The sequence below is a fragment of the Egretta garzetta genome, unplaced genomic scaffold (assembly GCF_000687185.1).
Source record: "Egretta garzetta isolate BGI_Z169 unplaced genomic scaffold, ASM68718v1 scaffold434, whole genome shotgun sequence".
In the NCBI taxonomy this organism is placed as follows: domain Eukaryota; kingdom Metazoa; phylum Chordata; class Aves; order Pelecaniformes; family Ardeidae; genus Egretta; species Egretta garzetta.
In genome coordinates, this window is record NW_009259584.1 from 550,246 (window position 1) to 566,699 (window position 16,454).

Here is a 16,454-nt window from a genome sequence, read left to right on the forward strand (position 1 = left end):
ATCAGAATGAGCCGTCAGTAACTTTTTAAAAAAGAAATAAAACTCCCAAGAGAAGAAAAAGAGATGCATCTATGTTACTGTAGGCAAAAAAAAAATTATATAATTTTTTCCTGAAGCTTGCATGCAAAGCATCTGTTAAATTTGTTTATTTCATTATCTTGTTCTGCACTGGCACTTCACAATTAGCATAGAAAGGTTGTAAATCACAAAATATGCATTTTGTTTGCCCCCATTCTTCTTAATTTTAGAGACCATCCATGGAATTTGAGTTCATAATAACAGTTCCATCTATCTAGCTGAGTAAATTTATCTCATGCAGATTAGCAATAGCTGTTTTACAGTGCTTGTTTTTTCATTACCTGATTGCTAGTTTACTCCCACGTCTATCTGCTTTCGTGCTGAAATTGTGCAGTATTCTGTAGGCAGCTTAAACTAAAACCAGAGAAGGGTACTGGAAGAGGAAAATATAATTTGCAAAGTAGGAAAGAGAGGGACAGTATTGAGATGTCATTAAAGTGCTATATTTGGTAAGCAGTGTGAAAAAGTAATTTCTTGGTAAGTCAGTATTATGCACAATTTTGATTTGTTTTTCTGGCACTTTTGCAGTGTTTCTTATCACTTCTCAATCTATTCAAAACTCTCATTACTACCTTAGTAAAATACAGCAACTTTACAACTTTACCTTACAAAAATATAGCAATTTACAATACAGACCTGTTTCTAGGAAATGTGGTCTTGTATGGATTCCAGATAACTGGGTGTTTTATGTACAAAAATTGTTTGCCTTACATTTTCTGATGCCCTTTTCACATTTAGATGCCAGACCACAAAATTTATTTTAAAATGAAAGTGCTTTAATTAATAAAATTTCTGTTAACTTTTGCCTCCTGTAGAGTCACACATGCGTATAATCCCTGCATCAGGGAATGATTCTGTAACAATAGATAGCCCTGTTCTTCATAGTTATGGGAGGTAAAATAGAGTATGTATTAACTGAACTGAATAGTCATTAAACTGAGAAGACTTAGGCATACGTTGTCAGGGCAGATGGCGCTGCCAGTTTTTTAACTTAAATTGCAAGGTTTGAATAGTTACCAAGACAAATTCTCACACCTTTGCTGGTCCTTTTCTTGCATGGAGTACTTCTTTCAACCATGTCCATTTGGGGGGAAGACTCATCTATTTTTCTTTCTTTATACTTAGCCTTGGTAGTTCTCTTACTTCCTGTTCTTCTCATGTTTGTCTTCCCTGACCTTCAATATGAAGACTTAAATTTATTTTTAAAATATGCCTTTTTAAAGAAATAGCGCCTGCTAGCTATTGCAGGTAAACTCTTCACTGGCATCCCAGTTACCAAACATGTTTGCATTGTAAATCCAGAATTCTTGCCTGATGTACAAAGGCATCTGGAACAATCCATGGCAAGAAACTATTTTGTTTCTAGTTACAAACCATGTTGAGTAGTCCTTAGTTTGGGGTTTTTTTTCCTCACCCCCATCATTCAAGCTTTAACTGAAATACGAAGTTACTAGCCCTATGGCTGCATTACTAGCCTTCTTTCTGTATTATGATGGTATCTGTAGTGGTATTTATATCTCTGTATAGGACTTTATAATAAGACATGTCTTACCTGAGTGCCTGATGTGAAAAATCCGGAGCAGTAGTGAAACCTTAATACATTTGATTAAGTTTGGTTAGGCCTGATTGTTCTCCCTTTCCAGACAGCTTGGAATATAGCACGTAGCTTGGGTAGCTTTTTATATTGTTTCATGAAACTTAGGGATAGACGACATCCCTAGATGATTTAGTATAATGTGTTTACTTCAGACCCTTACAGGATAAAATCAGTGAAAAATACTGATTTTCATTACTTGTCTTGTTTGACTTGTACCAGTGATACACTTCAGCTTTTAGCATCTTGTTATGCAAGATACAATATTGATCAGAAAATCTTGAGATACCTTCCGTTCTTCATGGTTTGTTCAGACAATTAATTTCACTGTTATATATTTATGTCTTAATTTCAGTATGGATTTCTCTAGCTTTAGCTTTCAGTTGTTCATTATTAGCATTTTTCTGTGCTTAAAAAAAGAAGTTTTATTTATCTGCAGGTTTTCCTTATATAAAGCATTTCCTTAGCCCTTAAAGTTTGTGGGTTTTCTGTACTCTCTTTAGTTTTCCAATATATGGGACCCTGGGTTTGTATATAGTGTTCTAATGTTTGTCATCTTCTGATTATAAAATCACATTTATTACTGTTCTGTTTACAGAATCAGAGGTTACCTTAGTTCCCATTGCTCTGATAGCTCGCTTCAGATCACTTGTCCACCAATACTGCAAGCTCTTACATCAAAGGTTCCTTGCACATAGTCCCTCATAAGTGCAAATATGGCGTAACGTCCTTAACTGTGTAATTTTCAAAAATGCTTTTGATTTGATTAGTCCCAGACTACCAGCCAGTTCATGTCCCTACTTCTTTCTGTATTTTCCTCTTCACTGTAAACTATTCTGACCAAACTTATGTAATCTAGCACTATACTGAAGGTGACTTTACATTTACTTCCAAATAGTTGACAAATATCTTGGATAATTGTGTTTAGTATGAATCCCTACCAAAATGCAGTGTTTGCATGCCTGCTCAGTAATGATTTGCTGACAGGCAGGTTCAGAGAAAATTAATTCGTATAATGCATGATTTTTTGGTCGGTGTGGGTGTGAATGTTCTGATCACTTAATTGTTACCTCTGAAGCCTAATTATGGCAAACTAAGTATCATCCGTTACACTGATTATTTTGGCAGGCCTGCTGAAAGGATTTTGAACTTGCAAGCTCATGTGCTTTTTCCAGTTGTTTCAACTAGGCTATATGATGCCTCTCCCTATGAAATTTGCTACAGATTTTATGGAAAATATTCCACTAATGTACAGTGTCATGAGGTTAGTTTGAAAGAGGCACGCATGTTTCATTGTACATTTGTTGGAAGGCACATTAGTTCTCAAATATTGGAGGTTTGTTTCTAACCCTTTCACATTATGGGGATGAGGTATTTTGGGGGAATAGGAAGTTTTAGGAAGGGTCAATACTTGGAGAAGAAAAAAAAAAAACACATCAAACCCTACCGCTTCAGAATTTTTTTGTAGCTGAGGATGCACTCATTACTGAGCATGTTTTTAGTCAGTTTGCTCAAAAATAAACTAGCTTCTAGGTCTCAGTACAGCAGATGTATATATCTGTCTCCAACTTCTGATGCATTCATATAATCCCACTGGCTTTATTAGGAATACACAAACATATGAGTGTTTGCTCCATATTTGCATTAACGTTGAATATAGTTTGCTTCTTTTTTTTCATTAGACTGTCAAAAACCCAGTACAATTTTTTTCCAGACTTTTGGGTCTATTGTATTATATCTGACTGTGCTGCTGTATGTGCAAGTGAATATTTCTGTCATGTTTTGAACAAATTTTAATGCTGTAAATGCTTTGGTTGTCTTTCATAGTTATGTAAGCGAACAATATTGAAAGAAAAGGAGATCTCAGTGCAGTATCTTACTGACTTGCCAAAAAGATGTTTGCTGTCTATCTCTGTGTGTGATCATATTTCTCACTTACCAACGCATGAGACACCAGTCAGTCTGTCCCTTTTCTGTGATTTTCAAGACATCACTGTCTTTTTTGACCATATTTTCTGTGAATTTTTTGAGTTCTTGTTCATGCTTAAAGCTTAGAAGCTATGCAGAAAGAGGGAGCTCCAGCTTAATGTGTCATACTTTCTTTGCAGAAATTCAGCGTTTGGTTTGGGTTTGTTTCTTTCTATATGAAGCAGTCATTTTTTTTCTGTGAAAAATTCTCTGAATTCTTTATATCAGCTGGCAGGTAAAATCAGTATACACTTTTCTGAAAACTTTAAAATATGGACCTTTGGTATTTATTATGGAAAACGAATCACTGTTGCCTTACATGGCACTCATTCCAAAATGCTAGTTGATTCCTTATCTTCTAAAAAAATGACAGCCAATATATCTTAAAGCAAATAACCATTAGCCAGATACTATTAATTCTGCCACTGATAAAATTAATGTAGTAACAAGGTGGAAGGACTAACAAGGAAGGTCAAAGTATCTGATTATGTGCAAGTAATTCATCAAACTTCAAAACCTGGATCATGGCGCCATAAGCTAGTAAAATGTATAGCCAGTACTTGGAATAGTTATGGAGGCCTTTAGAAACGTAAAGTACTGCACAGGTAAGAGTGTTAGCTATTTGTAATCTGTTAAAGTCTAGGGATCCCAGTGATGGGTGTGTTTATATACTGTTCAAACATAGGGGACAAACTATATCTCTTTTTTTCAACTCTTAAGTTGTTAAATACACAGTCAAATTTAGTCTTCTGGTAAAGAATTTGATAGTTCTAAAGGTGGAAATTACTCATAGAAATTAATATCCTTGCAGTATGAATTCAGCAAATGATAAAATTTCTTCTGTTTCAGAAGGACTAGAACTCTGTAGAAGTTATAACACATGTAAAATACCGAACATTTTATTTGAAGTGGTACATATCAAACAATTGCCATAGTGCTTACGATCTTGAATTATCCATTTACTTTCTGCTGTTGCCTGTTTTCATTATTCTATTTAATAAACTAGAAAAGTTACTATACTGTAATTTGGCAATTAAAATACATAACATTCCCAGAAAATAGTAGTGAGAGTAAGCTATTCATTTACCCTACTGAGTTTGAAGTCAGGCTCTGGTTTCACCAGGACTGTTTCTCTCCATTCTCTGCATTTAGCTGTGAGAGCACCAGTAACTCTGGTCATAGTTGAGGTCCGCTGGGTAGTGGTGCCTGCACAGGTCATAGTGGTCTGATTGCATCTCCAGTGGACAGCGAGTAGGCTGTCACAAAACTGGGGAGAACCTCTGAAATCTTTTTCTGTATGTTTTTCCTGCATTTCAGTTGGATTTATACACAAAATATTTGAACAATATTTGAGACTGGAGGAGAAAAATGCATTTTAAAAGCCTGTTCTATTATAGTGGAAGGCCAGAAAGTCTAAAGCCAGCACCATTAGAAGATGACACTAAGTATTAAGGCAACACTTGTGTTTCGAAACTCTGAATCACAGCTGCAGTTGTTGCTACTGTCAGCACCATCAAACACATCCTTGCTGTAGGTTGTGGTGGAGGGAGCAGCACCAGCTTCCTGGCTGGCTGTCAAGCCTTAGCAGATGTAGGATTCAGCTGTCTAGGCATTGTCTACTATTTGGAAAACCTGATCCTTATTCTCTTCAAGGGAGAGCACCAGGTCAGGTCGGAAAGGTCTTTTGGGCTGCCTGTTGAATTGCTGATAATGAAAAGAACATGGAAGGAGAGAGGTTTTCTTCCTAGGTATCTGCTGTGGACTTCTGTTTCAGTGATCTCTTTTGCTTTTTCCATCTTCACCTGAAAAACAACAGTGCTTGGCTGCCTTATGTTGATGCTTCATAGTGTACATCATTACCTCTGAACATAACTTCTGAGCTTCCCCTATCTAAAATCCTTTATGATGTTACCGTTAAACCACTTTTATGTGCTTTCCTGTTCTAAAAAGTGGCTTTTGAAAATTCTGAGGTGAAACTGTTGTCAATGGGTGATTGGGAGCCCTGTGTCAAAGGTGCTGTGACTTCAGTTCTGTTTATTTTTTTTTTTTAATTCAATATGATAGCCGTTGTGGTGTGTAAGGAATACGCTGAACTCCTTCATCTTTTTGTATATGCACGGGAGACAGTAGAGACAGGGTTTTTTTTAATTCTGGTTGAGTGCTTGTTTGAGGTTGTACAGCCATCTTCTCTAGGCAGGATTTCTCGTCCCTTTGATGGTCAGCAAACAGCAGGGTGCCTTATCTGTGTTAGGTCTTCCTCTCTCACTTAACTGCCTGAAGAAAGCCTAGATGCTGTCTTTGATACCTCATTTTAAAGTGGGGTGCAGTGCCTTCTGGAAATACTGTTACAGAATTAGTTCTAAAACTACGGAAGGAGTTTTAGATGACCTATTTGCAGATGAGGCTCTTAATTTTTAAATGTTAGTTAGATGCACTCAGGCTTTAACTATTTGCATATTTTGAGAGTGAAAAATGAGTGAACAGTAGCTGATGGGGTGCAAGATACAGGAAAATCCAACTGCCTTGGTGTGTCTCCACTGTTAAATAATTCCCAGTGAACACATGCAGTGTGCTTGATTATTTTGCAGGATTGAAATAGAGTAGTGGAAATTGTCATTTAAGGTTACTTCCTAGAATATTTTTGCCAGTATATGTTTGCAGTAAATAGCTGGTGAAACTGTTGTTACTTATCCTTGCAAATGTTAACTCGTGACTCCAGAAGCTATTGCATGTGGCAGCTTTGGAGAAAAATGAGATAATGGTTAATATATGTGATTTGGGTATAAAAACTACCTTTTGAAATAGACGAAAAGAATTTTGCAACAGTATTGTCTTTAATGACATCTGAAAAATGACAGAAATGCTGGTTAGCTTTTTTGGACTTCCTTTTAGTTTTGTTTTTTGGGGAGTATATTTCATTTAATTATATTTACTATGCTTACCTATAGAAGGATGCTAAAAAAATCCAAATACAAGTTTTTACTTAGTATTTCATTTATTGAGTAATTTGACAGTTACAAGCAAAGTTACAAATTTTTCAAAAAAAGAGGTCTTTGAACAACGTACATCTAAAAATTTAAAAAATCATGGTTCATTCTGTTAACTTTCAACTTCTGTATGAATTTCTTGTTCTTTTTGGAATTCTGGAAGGTACCATGAAACAGTTCTGTCTCCATTTATTGTTTTCTGAAGTATTCAGTTGCTTGGAGTTTGTCAAGTCTGTAGAGTCTTTTCACTGTTTTGTTCCTGCACACGTAGCTGTTAGTAAAAGGAATTCTGCATCAGTGTCGGTAGGGAACAGCAGTCCTCCTCTCTATTTTTTTTTTTTTCTTTAAGGTTTTCTTGAAAAACATGTTTTTCTCTTCTGGTGCTCAGAAAAGTATTAGGGCATGGTTGCAAAGGCAGATAAGCTGATCTAATGGCCCACTGCTGCTGTGAAGTGTGGTTCTCCTTTTCCTTGCCCACCACCTTTAAATGACGTGGATTCTTTCTTTTCATTTGAGTGTAAAGGAGTAATTTTCTACTAGATTGGTGAATTGAATTAGTTTGCTAAGTGGTTGGATGACTATCAAAGCACAGGCAGAAGAGAGAGGGGCACATAAGCACACAGTGGAGAGTGGAAAGGTGGAGGCAGAGCAGAACTTTCCTCTTTTGGCTGCAGCCAGCTGTTAGATCAGCTCTTCCAGTTCAGTAGCATCCTAAGGAGCATACAGTTATTGTGAATACAGCATATTTTTAAAAGAATGAGGAAAACCCAAAAGAGTCCCACTTGGCATACCTGAGGTTTCTGGATGCTTTCTGAGTGTTCAAGGTTCTTTTTCTGATCTTCATCCTCTTGTCTTTCCTAAAGTTCTGGCAAATTTCAATCAATCTTAAATCTTTCTTTTGAGATCATCTTATATAGTGGATATGTTTTCAGTTGCTGGGGTTTAGGTGGTTGTTGTCATCCCTCTTTGCTTTCCCCTAAGTTTGCTTTAATTTAATTTAATACCACTTGAAAGACAGAGCAGAAAACAGTGATCAATTTGAGAAATGAAGTCCAACATTTAAATCTTCCTAAATGTGTAAGTGCTAGAACAGAGGTATTTGTAGCTACAGAAATCTGAGAACAGACAAGCTATCTATTGACTCAGAAGCTTTTACTCCACACAGCTGACCATAAAGTAATACAAAATTGTCGAAAACGCACCTTTCTACCTTTGCCAGTTTCTTTGAAGCCAGCTAGGCTTTGGAAATCTTAACAACTCCCTGTGCTTTTGCCTGTACTAATCTTAATTGCCAGGTGGTGTAGCAGTGACAAGGGCTAACTGTGTTTTTGAGGGGCTCCTTATTTGGCCCTTTGAGGCACAGTTCAGATAGAAGAGGGGCTAAATGTGTGCATTGCTATTTACTTTTCCTAAAAATAAAATTTTAATGCAAAACACTAATTCTCTTTCTAACAAAGAAATTGACGCCCCTTCCTCAGTGGAAATTTTAATATATCATCAAGAGTTGAGGAGCTAAGTCTGCTTCTGAATTATACTTCTCTGCAGTGTTAGTAGCATTACTTTTTCTTCTTCTTTTTCACTTTTGTATAGAGGAGAAGAAGCCTAAAGTCAAGAAACCAAAATCAGAATTCCCTGTATACACGGTTCTGGAGTCAAGTGCATATATACCATCATATGATCATGGAGCTTCAATTGAAGAGATCGAGGAGCAGATGGATGATTGGTTGGGAGGCAGGAACAGAACACAAAAAAAGAAGGTAAGTTCAAAATCTTTCATGTTGTTACTTAATTTAAATGTTGATTCATTTGCTTGCCTCTTAAGAAAATGGAATAATGTATGCCACCACAGTATTCATATACCATTGAAGTCTAGAGAAGTATTAATTGTCAAGCAGACAAGCTTATATCGATGTTCAGTGTAATTTGTGTAATGATACTGGAAATGTTCTTATAATAGTATGTCATTGGTTAAAATATCTGAATGTTCTCTATGCTTTCTAATATAAATACTATTAGTGTTCACTAGAAATTAGTAGAACATAATGCTGTCAAGTTATATGAGGCTTAGTTCTTTCTCTTAATTGCAGTTAATAACATTGTGCTTGCAAGAATAAACCCCTCTCTATTTATTTAAAAAAAAAAAAAAGCGAAGGAAAAAGAAAGAAGAACCTTTTGCTTCTTAATATCCAGGGTTTGGATTATGGAACTGCTTATGTACTTATGTGCATTTCATCTGACTTACGTAAAAAGTCCTAACACTTCAACTTAGGCTACTTAGAGATAAGGGTTCTTAGTGGCAGTTAGTTTCATTATCTTCTGGTTAATTTTATTAAAACATGCTGGCTTGAAAATGTAGTTTTCATCTTAGAACTGAGATACACAGGTGACAGAAGAAATGTTATAAATTCGTCTCTTGATTGCAAATCTGCCTTGCCTGGAAGACTGAGATGAGAATGATGGTGTGTTTGGAGTGGAGTTAGGACAACACATTGACTTTGGCATCAAAATAGTGAAAGAAGTTTCTGCTGTCATTTGTTTGATTCCTCTCTGTTGCAGATTTGCTTACTCCTTAGTTGTTTTCAAGCCTGTGAAAAATAATCCCTCCCATTTTTAGCCAGGCCTAAAATGTTTACTAAAATAATTTGAATTTTACATAACCTGTTCAGTCATCTACCATTACTGGATTCCCAAGCTTCGTGACATCCCAGTTGCTAATTTTATCTTGCTGTTACTTTTATCTTTCTGTATTATTTATTACAACTGCATTATGTTTAGTTTTATATTCCTGTAACAAATCTGTTCTGCAAATACACTTAGCTTTTGACTTCTATGTAAGGGATTGAAGTGCTGAATTCTTAAACACTGTAGCTCATTTTCACATGCTTAGAGAAAGTAAGAACTCTGGTACTTAATTCTATAGATGCCTGGGAGTTAAGAGCATATATACAGTCATTGCTGTGTTTACCTTTAACTCAAGAGGCGCTCCTGGATTGGATTCCTGTTAGTTGCATCTCTGAATCAGCTTTGTTTACCAGGCTGTGTGGGCAAATGATCAAAGGAGAAAAAAATGTGTTGTTTGTTTACAGTAGCTTGGGTTAGTTGCATGCTTGCCTGTCTGGATCCCCAAATTCACCTTCCCCTCTGATGGAAATTGAGTCTTTCTTTCGATTTCTATGAAAATGGAAGAATTGAATAAGACTGGGCCTATTCCATCTATAATTTTGCACCTCCTACACAGAGTATATAGAAGTTGTGTCTTCAGAGTCAACTGCTAAGAGAACAAGTTGTAGGTACATCCTTTCAGAAACAGGAGTCAGAAATTAAAACATATCAGAGAACTGTTACTAAAAGGTAAGTAACTTGTTTTTCTATGTTTGCACCTAGAGGTTCAGTATTGCATCTCATCACTTTGATTCATGAGTTTATTTTTTTAATTAGATTCTATTACAAATGGGGTTAACATTTTAGGGACAAGCAGGCAATTTGCAGGTATACTGTCTGGGTAAAGTGTTTGACCTGAACAAACTGCAATGCTTCTTTTCCTTGACAGCTAATATGTTACTGCAATGCAACGTCAACGTTTAATACGATAGTGGAGAGAAACAGATTCATAAACTGTACAAAGAAATGGAGAATGTATGTTACTGGCTCTAGTAGCTTGTAGGAGCCATTTGTATGACAATATGAGAATGTCTGTGTTGTATGATTTGTAGTAAGCTCACTAGGAAAATGGTTGTACCACAAGTGAATTGTTCCTAACTGTCATTCGACACATTTTTCCGTTTTAGAAAGATGTGTTTTCTGCCGTTACACATCCGTCTTCTGCTTCTTGCATGGGCCTACAAGTGCTGTGTAACTGTCCTGGTTTTGGCTGGGATAGAGTTAATTTTCTTCCTAGTAGCTGGCATAGTGCTGTGTTTTGCATTTAGTGTGAGAACAGTGTTGATAACACACTGATGGTTTAGTTGTTACTAAGCAGGGCTTACACTAGGCAAGGACTTTTCAGCTTCTCATACCCTGCCAGCAAGAAGCTGGGAGGGGGCACAGCCAGGACAGCTGACCCAAACTGGCCAAAGGGGTATTCCATACCATATCACGTCATGCTCAGTGTATAACCTGGGGGGAGTTGGCCAGGGGGCAGCAGCTGCTGCTCAGGAAGGCTGGGCATCAGTTGGTGGGTGAGCAATTGCATTGTGCATCACTTGTTTTGTTGTTGTTATTATCACTACTTTCCCTTCCTTTTCTGTCCTATTAAACTGTCTTTATCTCAACCCATGAATTTTACTTTTTTTTTTTTTCCTGATTCTCTCCCCCATCCCATGAAGGCCGGTGGAGTGAGCAAACGGTTGTGTGGTGGTTAGCTGCCTGCTGGGTTAAACCACAGCAGTAACATTCACCTCTCAGTTCTGCTTGTCTTAGGAAAAGGTTGCTCTTTCATAAATCATTTTGGTACCAGACTTTTTCTTGGGATTGTCACGCTTCACTCATGAGAAAGCTTGTTAGCTTTTTTTTTTTCCTTTCTTTCACGATAGCTGACAAACCTAGTGGCTTTCTATGATGGTGTGACAGCATCAGTGGACAAGGGAAAACCAACAGACGTCATCTATCTGGACTTCTGCAAAGCCTTTGACACGGTCCCCCACAACATCCTTCTCTCTAAATTGGAGAGCTATGGATTTGATGGGTGGACTGTTCGGTGGATAAGGAACTGGCTGGATGGTCGCCTGGATAAAACTTGGAATAGGAAGAGAAATGAACAATGGTTACACTGTGTCTCCATAACTAGCACTCACTAAGGGAAACATATTATCTTCTGGCAGCACCATTTTCTTTATCAGAGGGCAGGAAGAATAGATATGCAATGCCTCAAAGAGCACAGGGCACAAAAAGTTGCATTACTTTTTACAGGAAGCAAAGTTGATGATGTTTAAGGAGGAGCACCTCCAATATAAGAGTTTAGAAGGAGTCGGTTGTTCAAACAGACACATTAAAAACTGCACATTAAGCCCAGGCTGGGGCTCTGGATTTTGTCACGATGAGCCTATGAACCTGCTGTTGTCATATCGAAAGTCAGACTCAAGTTTCACTGGTGAGACCTCACCTAGAGTACTGCGTCCAGCTCTGGAGCCCTCAGCACAAGAAGGACATGGAACTGTTGGAGCGGGTCCAGAGGAGGGCTACAAAAATGATCCGAGGGCTGGAGCACCTCTCCTATGAGGACAGGCTGAGAGAGTTGGGGTTGTTCAGCCTGGAGAAGAGAAGGCTGCGGGGAGACCCGATTATGGCCTTTCAATACCTAAAGGGGGCCTATAGGAAAGATGGGGAAAATCTTTTTAGTAGGGCCAGCTGTGACAAGACAAGGGGTAATGGTTTTAAACTAAACCAGGGTAGGTTTAGACTAGATATAAGGAAGAAATTCTTTACAATGAGGGTGGTGAAACACCGGAACATGTTGCCCAGAGAGGTGGTGGAGGCCCCATCCCTGGAAGCATTCAAGGCCAGGTTGGACAGGGCTCTGAGCAACCTGATCTAGTTAGCGGTGTCCCTGCTCACGGCAGGGGGGTTGGACTAGATGACCTCTAGGGGTCCCTTCCAACCCAAAGCATTCTATGATTCTATGTGGAATATGTATAGTCAACCACACTTGAGAACAGTTACCCATGTGGAAAGATCAAAGTAGCCTGATAAAATACTATGTTACCATGTCATCCATCCAGAAATAAGGAAGTGGAGTTGCTGTCCCTGATGTTGGTATCCTGAGCATAGGTGATTACAATTTTTTTTCATATTGTTCATGAACTGCTTTGCACTGTTGACATCTTGTACCTTAGGAAGTGCCTGTAATCCATGGAGTAGTGTTTTGGAAGTGTTGTACCATGCAGAGTGCCCAGTTTGATAAAAATTTAGATTATGTTCAGTTGTTAGGTTGAAATCAGTCCCTGTGATGATTTTTTTTTTTTCCTTTAAATACATGATGATGTTTGAATGCTTAAGTTCCTTTCATTTTGGGGCTGCTTTTTGAAAGCTGGTTTAATGGCTCATGGGCTATAGTCCTATAAGCTGTTTACTAATGTTTCTTCCAGTTTGGAAGAGTACGTTTGCGCTTTTTGGAAGTCTAAGTTTATGAATTTAGTAAGTCAAAGCTGTATAAAAAAAATTAAGATTTTTATTGTTCCATCTGCAACAGGAATCTGGGTATTTTTCTGACAGATATTAGCTTAGGGAGTAACATTATCATAAACTAAATAGCTCTGTAAAGTAGATTTGCCAACATGGAGAAGGTCATGGCTTTCGGAAGTAGCTGACTCACCGTTGTTTCATGAAGCTTATGTAAGAGCTCTACATTTTCTTTGTAGAGCAAGAGTGTGACTTTGTCACTGCAGAAAAATAAAATGACAATTTTCTTTGTAAAATAAATATTACTAATTATTGACAATAACTGGAATTCTGTATTTGTAAAGAAAAAGGATATTTGTGTTTCTTTTAAGGGCTTGATGGATTTAAAATTGGTGGTTTCAGAAGCCAGTGTCCCGGGCTTCAAAAAAAAATAAGGTTTTCCTGATCTTTTCAATACGTCTGATAAGTCATGAGGTATGGGAATAAAGTACAACTTGACAAAAGTTAAGCTGTTGGATATTGTAACCAAATAGAAGAAAAATATAAAAGTTGATGTAAAGAAATAGGTCAAGAGGAGTTGGGCAGAGGGGCTGGAATCAAGATTAATCATGATCTGGGGATGGCTTTGGAATAAAATGAATAATTTGCTTCAGTGTTTATTGAAGATGATCTTCTAAGTAAAGGCTAATGAAAATTGATTGGAAATGAGAATTACCATCTCTAATGGAGAGGTAAAGTTTTAATCTCAGAGTCAGAAGACTCTGTGGGCTAGTCCTCACCCCAGAATTCATTCAAAGTATTATCCTGACTGAAGAGCAGGCATTGTCCTTTTTAAGAAGGACAAAAATATATGCCACTGCCACCCTACTAAGTGACCTAAATGTCAGTTCAAAAGGAAATAGCAGCAATGTAAAAGTACATGGAAAATAATATAAAATGCAATTTGGAGTACCAGCATGTTTTTTTGATTGGTCTACTAATTTTTATTGATAGTTGCTTAGAAACATTTGGTGTCTGAATATGATATGGAAGCTATTAATGTACTGTTGATTACTGTTCCATAGGGTTTAAGTATTGAAGTAGATAAGGAAGAGGCTATAGAGAAGAACACAGCTTCCTCCTTAGGCAAGGTAAAATGATCTACCAAGGGATGTAGAAAGAGGAGTGTTTTCCGATTTTTCATAAGGTTTCATAGCTGGCTGAAAACTTGCTTATAGGGTAGTAAAGTTATTCTTCTGTCTTAGCTTGAGAAGGCACTGAATTTATCTCCATAAGGTGCTTGTCTTGCTATGTTGTTACTCCCTACTTAGAACGGAATATTGAAAGAAAGTGAGCTATTGGGAGATACTCAGATAATATTCAGTATTACAGAACTGAGAGGTAATTTTGCTGCATTTCTCTGTAGCAGTGTTCCGTCCACCCCTAGGACTTTTTGTATAGTTTTGATCATTGCACTTTTCAGAAAGAAAGAAAAATTAACAGGGAGACTAGATCAGCAATAAAAAGAAATTTTTCGTTTAGGTAAAATCATAATCATTTATCATTACTTACTACCTTTCATAAATTTGGAGAGAAAGAAATATTAAATTTAATTTGTAGGCAGGATGTCTAAATGCAGATTTGGGAGCACATGTAGGGGGAGACGCATAGCTAGAGCATGTTACCTAGACCATCTATGAAACCTTTCTTTGGTTTAAGAACATCTATCCTGTTCTTAAACTCCGTGTTGAAAATAGTGTGAGCAGACTCAATTGTATTTGAGAGCATGGAAATGAGACTCTTGAGTGTTTTTTTCTATATAGGAAATCATATACTTACCTAGCACTAAATTGCATATTCATGTAGTACTGTTTACACTATTCATGCAAAGTGCATGTGACTACGAAGCTGAGAAGAATTGCTAAAAAGCTCATTCTCATACTGATAACAAAGCTCTTCAAAGCAAATACTGAAAAAGTTTATTTCTAAAATTATTTTTGTTTCGTACTCCCAGATTAGATCTTCTTTCATTTTGTTAAAAGGCGATAAGTAGCTTAATTTACTTAGCTCAAGCTTCTGATTTTTTTTTCTTTATCTGTCACCAGAAATTGACTGGAAAAAGCATTTCTGTGTGTGCTTGTTAGGAATTAAGGAAAATTTAGAGGGAATGTTACTCTGGGCTTCCTTCTAGGTTGCATTATTTTGTGGCCTGCATATGTTGTTAAGCCAGGATTGCATTACTTTGTAGCCGTTTAACCCTTTACTTTCCTGTTGGGCAAACTATTATGTGGAGCTGGAAGAAAAAAGAGCAACTTCTTAGAGGACATTTTTTGTTACATCTTGTTCTGTCTTTTCTGCAGATATTCATGCAAGAATATATGTATTTACCATTTCTGGAATCATTCTATTGATGAGTCATTGCCAAGTAATTTCTCTCCCAGTGGGATTTCTCTCATATTCTTTGTTCTGATTTGATTTTACATGATTTGTAAGACACATTGTTTTCATGAGAGTTCATTGTTTATGTGAGTAATGTTGTTGTTGCATGAAAATCTTGGCCCTTGAGAAATCAATGGGAGATTTATTGTTGTCTTCAGTGGGACCAGGATTATAATTCCTTTTGGTTTACAGATTGCTCCTCTTCTTCCACTGGAATCTCTTCTTCGTTCCATATCATTATTTGACTCATTTGTCTCTGAAGATAGAGTTCCAAGTTCTACCTCAATGAGGGGTGAATACTTCTGACCTTTTGATATTTGTTTGCTCTGTAAAGGGGAGACAAAGGTGGAGAAAGAGTGCCTGATCCCTTCCAGCTGGACCAGATGTATGGATAGAAAATAGTGTTTCTCATTATTTTTGTTTTTCATGTTATCCTGCAGCACTTCTTGGCATTTGGGTGTTTTTGATATTGCAGGAGCACCTGGCTTGATTTTACTAAAGCAGGAGTAGTAAAAACTATTTTTGTGCACAGAGCTTGGGAAGCTTAGATAACGTGGATCTCCTGCATGTGCTACACTTTACTTTTTACCCTTAAACTAAGATTGTTAAAAGTACCATGAAACAAAAGTATACATAAGCATTGTTTTTACACAAATTAATGTTAGATGCTGGAAACAAAGTAGTTACCATTTTTCCCAGTTGTTGAACTGTAGGCTGTGCTCATCTTGTACTGAACTCTTCTCTGCTTAAAATGCAGTTTGTGTTTTTATTTTTCTCAGCCTGGGCCATCAAAACACTGTGTTTCATAGGTAGGATATTGGTAACCGAGTGAGCTTTTTAATCATGAAGGTTATATTTGAAAGCTGGCTGTGGAACAACAATATAAAATAACCTCAAATGTACAAAGGAGGTCTCTCTGCTTTATAACATTAAAAGGCAAAATGCTGTACAAATGCTAAATTATTATTTTGTTAGTTTAAAAAGTAGAGTTTTGACAATTAAATCTTAGTAATTTTATAATCTTGCACATTTCATAATTGCCAGCTAGCCTGCCACCTGCTCTCTTCTGCCTTGAATCTTCCCACATCTGTGCTGCTTTGAAATCTGAGTATGCTTTTTCTTTAGTAGCAAATAACATGGTGCTTGTTCCAATCAGACGTCGTATGACGGATTACCTGAATACAGTTTCCAGGCTTTTAAAAAATGTTAATTCCTTAAGCAAGCAGTTTGTATCTTAGCAGGATTAAGGTGCTGTGTAAACCAGATGTTTTTATAAATTGTTCTTCAAGGGA

The 16,454-nt window shown here is 37.0% G+C and overlaps 1 protein-coding gene across 1 annotated transcript in view; it reads left to right on the top strand.

Annotated features, from left to right (window-relative positions):
* The window catches only part of DNAJC1 (DnaJ heat shock protein family (Hsp40) member C1), a 73,433-nt gene that overhangs the window by 21,682 nt on the left and 35,297 nt on the right, over positions 1-16,454 (top strand). Inside the window, exon 8 of the mRNA XM_035893253.1 lies at positions 8,218-8,384. Coding sequence (XP_035749146.1) covers positions 8,218-8,384 — 167 coding nt within the window. The remainder of the gene's footprint in view (positions 1-8,217; positions 8,385-16,454) is intronic.